This window comes from Chanos chanos, chromosome 1, assembly GCF_902362185.1.
Source record: "Chanos chanos chromosome 1, fChaCha1.1, whole genome shotgun sequence".
Lineage (NCBI taxonomy): Eukaryota > Metazoa > Chordata > Actinopteri > Gonorynchiformes > Chanidae > Chanos > Chanos chanos.
The window spans coordinates 10,978,270-10,987,210 of record NC_044495.1 but is presented as its reverse complement, the minus strand read 5'-3'; the positions used below and the strand labels follow the sequence as shown (position 1 = coordinate 10,987,210).

General features: G+C 40.3%; 1 protein-coding gene across 1 annotated transcript; it reads left to right on the top strand.

The window, feature by feature from the left end:
* Positions 1–579: 579 nt before the first annotated feature.
* vrk1 (VRK serine/threonine kinase 1) lies at positions 580–8,734 on the top strand. The gene is made up of 13 exons (XM_030789074.1): positions 580–626; positions 1,338–1,510; positions 1,619–1,674; positions 1,826–1,895; positions 2,449–2,536; positions 2,652–2,760; positions 2,888–2,980; positions 3,461–3,593; positions 3,859–3,979; positions 4,259–4,317; positions 5,884–6,056; positions 8,039–8,129; positions 8,574–8,734. The coding sequence occupies exons 2-13, from the start codon at positions 1,351–1,353 to the stop codon at positions 8,732–8,734; spliced, it is 1,314 nt and encodes a 437-aa protein (XP_030644934.1). The 5' UTR covers positions 580–626; positions 1,338–1,350.
* The last annotated feature ends 207 nt before the right edge of the window (positions 8,735–8,941 follow it).

Sequence of the window (8,941 nt, the reverse complement as noted above, 5' to 3'; positions counted from 1 at the left end):
GAGACTAATATGAATAAACATTACTAAATACACATGAATGTGACAAAACACTGGTTGTCTTGATTTACATACCTCACAAATATATTTTCTTGTGGAGATACAAAATGGCACGAGAATGTAAAACTTATAGGCTTACTACTGTTTTTCACCAAAAGATGTGGTGTGGTGCAATATACCGAATGCATACAGGCGATTTTCTTAACTTTCTCCTCGTCTTCCCATTAATACCTAGTTGCATTTAAATGCTGAATCCACATCTTTCCCTTTATTCAAGCACCACTTACTGTGCCTCACTCAGAACATGAAGTTTACTTTCTGTTCCTTCGAGTTTTTTTAAGCGCATTCTATTTACATGCTCTCCCTACTTCTTTTCTGCTCGAATCTAATTACTATAGTTCCAGTTATATTATAAGTAGGGTAGGGAACATACAGCTGGATGGAAAACACCAGACAACGATCATTCTCAGACTAAAGGACATTTCTAAGAAACTACTAGTTCCAAGTGGCTTTGCATAACCCGGAAATGACGTTACACGTCCTAGCCAATAGGTTTAATCGCAGTCTTAGCTGTTGTGCGGGAACTTTGGGAAGACTGCAGACGGTTTTGTATTTATCTTAGCAGAAAGGTAAAGGGTCTAACCTCCCAGTTTATATGCAGTTACTCATAATATTATTGATATTGACTTATGTTGATATAAGATTGTCACAGTTAGAGATGAAAACATGAACATAGAATCTCACCGACTAAAGATATTTCGGGAAGGCCAGCTTTATTTCATTGCTACTTCAGAATAAGCATATTGAGACTCTTTAGCTAGCCAGCCATAAACTTTAACAACACCTAGACTCTAATTGCATTGCTAGACGACAAAGTTAGTCCTTTAATAATGCGAATATATTCGACTTCGATGCAATATTCAGGGCTTAAACCACGGTTTCATTTTCAGTTACACAGTTGAAAAATGTCTTTGGAAGTTAATCAGTGAGGCACTAACTTCATAGGAAGTACAATGTGTTTTGGCCAGGGTTATCACATGCCATGAATTGTGCTTAGCATTCGCAATCACATGATACATTTTTATTAAGCTCGGAATGGTAGTCGATGATTAAGTATCTGTAGCATCTCGTGCTATCGCTTTCGTCGCCAAATGAAAGCCAAATGTCCTCATAGAGCTTAAACAAGAATCGCGCGGCTTCCCTGAACTGGAGTATTACAGTAACTTCGCCAGGTTTCGGGCATGTCTATCTAATATTTAACGAATCGCCTTGATGTATAAATTCGCTTTCGCCGCCACAAAAATGCATTTCTGATGCTCTAACACTCGATGACATTTTAGGCTAGCAGTTCAGATGCCTGCCAAACCTAAGGCAGCCGGAAAGGGTAGAGGGCCAGCGAAGAGGAAACTGGCGGAAGAGTTCCCCCCCGGAGAGATTTTGACAGATACAGCAAAGAAATGCTGGAAATTGGGGACACCAGTTGGACAAGGAGGTTTCGGGCTGTTATATCTTGGTAAGTGAATTTTCAGTATCTGTGGCGAGTCGCACAATTTGATGTTGTGGCACGATGGCGTTAGAGAAATGGCGTGTTCAAATGTGGAATTTCAATGCCGTTTGACAGCGAATGAGAATGCAACACAGGCTGTTGGAGCTGCTGCACCTTACGTCATCAAAGTGGTAAAAGAGAACATCTTTCAGTCTTAATAACTAATAGGATTGAGATGGTGATTTTTTTTGTGTACTTGTTTAGCCCCTAAGTTAAATAATTAAAGTGAGATTTTTCTTTTACTTTACGGTTCTTCTATCAACTTTGCGTTTTTGTGTGTAGGAACCGAGTGACAACGGCCCTCTCTTCACTGAGTTGAAGTTCTACATGCGAGCTGCCAAACCGGATCTAAGTATGCCCCCTGTACCGACAAACACACCCTCATCTGCATTGCATTCTGTGTTTCAGCTATGAAAGCACACGCCTCTTAATTAAAGAAAGTTCTGGTGCCTTATACAGGGAGACGTGCTCTCACACTATGCCTTTTGTGGCTTCTATGGTTGCCCCAAGGCCGCAGCTTTGCGCTTTATTTAATAACAATCCAAATGTCAGTCTCCCTTGACAATTAACTGTTATATTACCAAGCAATGCTCATGGTTTATTCATCAGAATATCATGGTGTTGGTAAATATTTGTCCCACCAGCAGATTAGCTTGCGGCCGCCACTGTCCTGCCCCCTATGGAATTATATTCTTATTACATTGAGTCCCAACAAGTTTAAAGAATTGTGTTTAGAATAATTTATTATCTTTATTTACTGCGTGAATATTTTCCTTTTCGCCTATACCGTAGTTTAACCCTTTATGAGACTGCCATATTTCTCTGTGTTCAGTCTAAGTTTTCCTTTTATCTTTGTGCGTTCAGTGCAGTGACATGGTTTTTAACATGTACTATTTGTCTCTTAGTTGAGTCCTGGAGGAAATCTCGGAAGCTAAAGTACTTAGGAGTTCCAAAATATTGCGGCTCCGGGCTTCACGATAAAGGAGGGAGTAGGTTAGTATACGCAGGTCACCACTCTGCCGTTTGCAGGAAATCTATTTTCCTCCTTGTAGTAGCATCCAGTAAGACAGTTGTGTGTAGAAACCCTTGTCTGTACATTTCTTTTTAGATACAGGTTCATGGTCATGGATCGCTTTGGAACTGATCTGCAAAAGAAATTTGAAGAATCGGGCAAGAAGTTCTCCCACAAGCTGGTCCTTCAGTTAGGCCTTAGACTCGTGAGTGTTGCCAGATTAACTCCGAGCCGAGAAAGTGAAAGCCAGTCATCTGTTGTGTTACGTATTTTTGAAAAGTGTGCATTCCTGTTTGTATAAGTGTGTATACTCCTTTTGCTTTCTTTTCTAGCTTGATATTCTTGAGTACATTCATGAACACGAGTATGTGCATGCTGATATTAAAGCATCCAACCTCCTCCTTTCTTACAAGGACCCAAACCAGGTCAGTGTAACCTGAACTTGTCGCTCTTGCCGAGGCTGTGTCCGTGGATGTTTTTCTAATGATGATATTAGATAGGCTTATACGTTATAATAATCAAGCTATTTTAATGTCAACGGTGCCCTTTTATTATGCAGGAGAAAGACTGAATGCCATGACCATGCACAGATTTGTGAATCCACTCATGTTTCTTTTTTAATTTATTTCTTTTTTATTTTCTAAATATATTGATTGCACTGCAGTTTCTAAAGATAGGCATATTATTGTCTGCACTAGAGTCACACAGATTAGTATTGTCAGTCTAGTAGGTTGTCATTTTGATAACAGAGAAGATTTGGAAGCGAATAATGGAGTAATCAGTGCTATATTATCAGATAACTGGGTTTTTTTTTTCTCTAGTTTTCCCCTTAAAGCTTCCAGTACTTCTGCTGTCTTTGTCCTGGTGTGCATGCATGAATTTATTTGTTTTGTTTGCAAATTTAGGTTTACTTAGTAGATTATGGACTGGCCTATAGGTACTCACCTGAGGGAACACTGAAAGAATACAAGGAGGACCCAAAGAGATGTCATGATGGGACTATTGAGTTCACCAGCATTGACGCCCACAAAGGAGTAGGTCAGTACATTTGTACCTAGAAATGTTGTCATCCTTATTAATGTCATAATTAAGTAAGTAGCCAAGAACTTTGCGCAGAGGTTAAAATGTGATTTCAGGAAAATGAAAATAAGAGTATGAACGTTGCACCTTTGTTGTTTTACCCGAATGCCAGTGTCATTGTGTAGTGCTTAAAAAAAATACTTTGAGAAGGACAACAACAGTTTAAGTGAATGGATTCAATATATGCGTTAACCAACCAGATATTTGGATGTTTTGTGTGCAGCTCCTGCGAGAAGAGGGGATCTGGAAATTCTGGGTTACTGCATGATCCAGTGGCTCTGTGGAAGATTACCCTGGGAAGACAATCTCATGGACCCAAACTACGTCAGAGACTGCAAAATCAAGTGTGTTTCTGGACGTCGTTTTTTTTTTTCCTTTAAGTACAGGTTTAACTCTTTGCCAAACAGGTTGTTCCACATGGAGTTACAAAAATACATTTACATTTTTTTTTTTATCAGTTGAATTTGGTATCATCTTACCAGTTAAACGTGGCTTGCTCCTCCCATTTTCAGAGTTGAACAAAATTACTCTTAACTGATATCAGAACTAAGATCTACAGCATAACAAGCCGTTCAGCTTTATGACTAGTTTATTTATAGGCTTTATACTGTTATTGTTCTCAGGTGTAGAGAGAATGTTGAAGAATTCATGAAGAAATGTTTCTCCACTGAAAACAAACCAGGTGAGTTGTGAATTGTTCATTTAAACCAGGCAGGACGCTCATTGCCAAAGTCTATACTGGATGGATTTTAGAAATGGTCAGAGAGATGATTGGTACCTTTTTTCAGATGCAGAAATTTTATGAGACACAGTGCACTCCTAAAACTATGTCATATATTTTTTTTAAAAATGAATGCAGTTATTTATTTTTACTGACAACTTTTCATGACACCGTAACAATGTTTTAGCCACGCCACGTTCCCCGGTGTAATTTTTTAAAACCATGCCAAAACCTGAATATTGTACTTTATTATGCAGCTCATCTGTATCTAACCATTCTTTGGTGATACTCCAAAAGTCCTTTAAAAGCACCTGTGATTGAAGTCAGCATTACTCTGGCCTTTGTGTACCAGCCGCCCAATCATCCAGTAATTGAACTGACGCACTGTCGGATCCTGATGCACAAACAAGAGCAAGAGAGCCTGTTCTCTCCATAATGAGCACAGACCCGTTAATTCTCTCATAATGAAAGCTAATTCATCAGCCTTGTGCTAATTTTCCCCCCAACTTCTCATTCTAACTGTGGATGAGAGTGCGTGACCACTTCACGCGGGTTCCGCAGGAGGACGGCGTACGATGTTCAGGTCGCAAAGCACAAAGGGGGAATTGCAATCTCAGAGAAGTTAACTGCGTTAAACCGGCTTTATAGATCGTAGACCGCGCCGTGACATTTTTCTTATTACGTCCTCTGACCGAGATGTTTGAATGACCTCTTGTGATGTAAAAAAAAACAAAACAAAAAACAAAAATCACAAAATAAATTCGGGCGTTTTGTTCCTGCCTGTCGCTGAATTGCTAAGCTTTCCTGTCACTGTCACTCAGCACTCGTCCTCCACTTAAACAGAACTTCAGGACTTCATCTCTCAGTCTTTTCAAATCAAAGACGCCATAGAAGTTCTTTGCTCTGCGGCTGATACGATGGCATTTCTTAAGTTGTGTGACAGCAGCGTGACAGAAGGAGGGATCTGTCCTCGGGCTGTTGTCTAGTGTCTTCATACCACATCACAACAAGGAGGTGATGGGAGGAGGCACTGTTGGTGCGGCCATCATGGCTAATTCTGTTTGGTGTGACTTATTTTAGCACCAAACGATAAACAACAGTTTGTGAACAGTGAAGGATTTTAAAAAAAAAAAAAAAAAGAAAAATATGAAGTGCGACGAAGTGACACCCTTTTTCGACTAAACTTTGCCTCAAGGTCAAAGTGTCAGTGTTTGCTGTGAAGAGATTCGCCCCACGGGAATTTGACTGCCTCCAGTACCGAGTTAAACGTGTTCAGAACATGTGTTAAATGTAAATGGTCATTCACACTGAAGGTGCCGAACTCGCTAATCTTATGTTCTGTGAGAGTTAGGTTGCGCTTGCCTTTAATTGCTTTATAGGCTTGGTTTTTTTTTTTTTTTTTTTTTTTTTTTTTTTACTTTATGGGTGTAAATGTGTAGTAATGAGTAAACAAATGGATTCTTTTTCAGAATCATTCTGTGTTGTAGAAATCTTTTTCATTTTTCCATCTTTTTCATCAAATATCAGATGAAATGGTGAGGTTTATTGAAGAAGTCAAGTCTCTGGGTTACAACGACAAGCCAGACTACCAGAAACTGCGCAGCATTTTACGGGACGGATTGAAGGCAATCGGTGCCAAAGACGATGACAAGCTGGACTTCTCTGTGTCGGTCAACGGCGCAGGCCCGTCCTCAGTCAAGGTTAGAGTTATCCTCAACACGCGTTCAGAGACGTGCCTGAACACCACACGCTATAGCAACTTCAAGTTTAAAAGCTAGTGCATTCTACACAAGGCCAGGAATGCCCTTTTTGAAGCCTGACTTTTCAAAATGAACCCGTGTCAGCCTCACATAATTTATTTACCTGTTGAAAGGGGTTTCAGATTTAAAAATTCCCACACACGATCCAAGACTAATTGTGAGGTTGAGTGGGGAGTGGCTGCCAAGTGCATTGATTTTCAAATACGATTAAATCGTGATGCTTTTAACAGATGTTTCTTGACCAATGCTTATTTACATTCCACCCAATCAACAACCAAACACTCCAAAGCTTGAATCACCTTCAGTGTGCAGTGCTGACATGTGATACTTCCATTGTGATGGGAATGATTCTCTTGTGTTTATGTTAAAATTAGTGTACATTTTCATATGTGTTGCTGAATTAGGCCTTGAAGTCAGATTAGATTTTTCACGGCAGACTTTCTTTTAGATTTACCAAGCAGACCTTTGCCTGTTTTGTTGAAGACAGCCTCATGATGTTTATCTAAATAGTTCTCATATTACTGATAACTGGAATGTATGTGTGACAGTGACTGTTCAAATACAACAAAGATTTAAGCTTCAGAGTCAGATCCGCTAAAGAAGCAAGATTCAGTTGCTGTAGGACAGGATCAAGAGTGAAGGGAGTAGGCTATTTTGCAACATTTCGTAAGTGTTTTGGGTTGAAAAATTTCCTTGACTAGATGCTGGTAGAAACACAGAGAACACAGGGATTATAGTTCATGTCTCGAAACTACACATATTTTCACAACTGTCGCTAACACCCAGCACTAAACCTTTGCAACAAAGCTGACAGTATCTCAGGATTGTCCAAAGCCTGTATGTTTATCACGAGTCCACCCCCCCACACCCTCCCAACCAAGCCACCCCCGCGTCTGTCTACCGCCGACAGGTCCTGAGTGCCTGTGTTTATTCTCTGCTAATGTATCACAAATTTGCTGACACAGTAACCTTGGAGTCAGCGCGGGCCGGCAATCAGCAAGCCGCACTTTCGACAGGGGAGGGGACAGACTCTCCACACTTCCCACAATGCAGTTTGCATATGGAAGGTGCCACCAGGGAGCTGGCCCATGCCAGCTGAGGGTTACCTGCCCACTGCAGTTATTGTATGTAATTATCGAGCCAATCTGTTCGGCTCAGCAGGGTCTGGATGGTAATCATGAGGCAGCAATTGGCAAAATGGAAGGGAAATGTGAGGAGGGGGTAAAGGAAAAAAAAAAAAAAAAAGTAAAGATGATAGTTCAAGTCCAAGAGAGGGACGAGTATTCATTATGGAAGCTGAGTGAGGGAGAGGGAGAATTTGATTGCTGTCTTTAAGTGCATCTTCTTCATAACCCTGCCTCAGTATGATTTCTTGGACAGACGACTTCTCCATTTCTGGACTTGATTTTAGCAGACAAAAAAAAAAGAGAAGGTGGGGGATCTTTGTGAATCTGTTAAAAATAGCTGAACGGATCAGCTTGTATCGATTATTAATGGCTAATGGAAAATACGGAATTGTGAGAAAGACGCGATCGCGGCTTTGACCCGCGTCAGAGAATAACGGGAGGGGAAAAAAAAAAAAAAATGAAAAATCACATTTATACCTTGTGTTGTTAATGTCAGAAATAGAACCATTGTACTTGAAGTTTCAATGATTTTCTTCCGCCGGGTTTATATCCCTGTTGGGCGGCAGAATCATAATTACATTTGCTCAGACGCGATGCTTGCACTCAGAAGGCTTAAGGCATCCTTAATAGTTTCCTTGTGTATGCCGAGTAAAGGCCCCTTTTTAATATTTGATTTGAACTCCCTCCAAGGTTGCTGTAGGCAAATGATTTGACCACTGCTCTTTCGCTCTTTTCTTTTTTATTCCTCTTTCCATTTTTTATTCCTCTTTCCATTTTTTATTCCTTCCCTTTAAGGCTCCGAAGCGAAAGAAAGAGGTGGAGAAAGAGGAGTCGGTTGAAACCGATGGCTCCCCCGCGAAGAAGAGAAAAGCTCCTCAGAAGAAGGGTAAGATCTGTGAGCCTGTCGAGTCCAGTTTCTCATTGACATGTGAACGCAGCCTGTCAACATTATGGACACTTAAAATATTTACTGTAAGCTTCTGTCGCTCTTAATTTGTCAAGTAGATTAATCAGAATAATTCAGCGTGTTGACTTGTTCATGTATTTGGGACTGCTCAAAGCAGTTGAAACAGTAAGACGCACTTACTCAGAATCTGCTCCTCAAAGAGGTTATGTTTCTGTCAATTCTTAAAAAAAAAAAATACAACAGCAGGTAGTGTTTGAAATGTGTGTTGCAAAGCCAGTTTCTTTAGCAGAAAAAGAATTTAGGGATTTTTTTTTTTTTGTGTGTGTGTGTGTGTCCTAAACGCTTCATTTGCACGTAAAAACATTAACACAACCACAGCGTTGGGTTTTTTTTTTTTGAGGTTAATATTTCTCTGTCCTGTAGGAGTGAACGGTGTGAAGATGGGCAGTCCTAAGAAGGCTGCTCCCAAGATGCCTCGCGCTAAGAAAGCGGCTCCTACGGCGCCCAGCCCAAATAAACCCGTGGCTGAGTCGAAACCTCCGCCTGCCAAGAGAGGCAGAGGCAGACCTAAGAAAAACTCCTGACTTCTCTCTCAACTTCCTTTCCGTTTCTTTCCTTTTAAAAAAATGTATGATTTATATTTGTTCTCTGCTGTACATTTTCTTACCTTTTAGTGGGGCGTTGGACCCATTCTTCTTTGTATCATAATAAATAACCTAAAAAAAAAAAAAAAACGGTGTCTTTTAATAGTGAGTTATTTTCATCCCCTTTTGTAATGGCTTGAATAGTCA

What these genes read in the sequence shown, in the direction of transcription:
- vrk1 (XM_030789074.1), top strand. Translation starts at nt 1,351, where the DNA reads ATGCCTGCCAAACCTAAGGCAGCCGGAAAGGGTAGAGGGCCAGCGAAG. An exon ending in AGCTGCCAAACCGGATCTAA is followed by an intron (nt 1,896 to 2,448) that starts GTATGCCCCCTG and finishes TTTGTCTCTTAG; the next exon opens with TTGAGTCCTGGAGGAAATCT. An exon ending in CTCCACTGAAAACAAACCAG is followed by an intron (nt 4,318 to 5,883) that starts GTGAGTTGTGAA and finishes ATCAAATATCAG; the next exon opens with ATGAAATGGTGAGGTTTATT.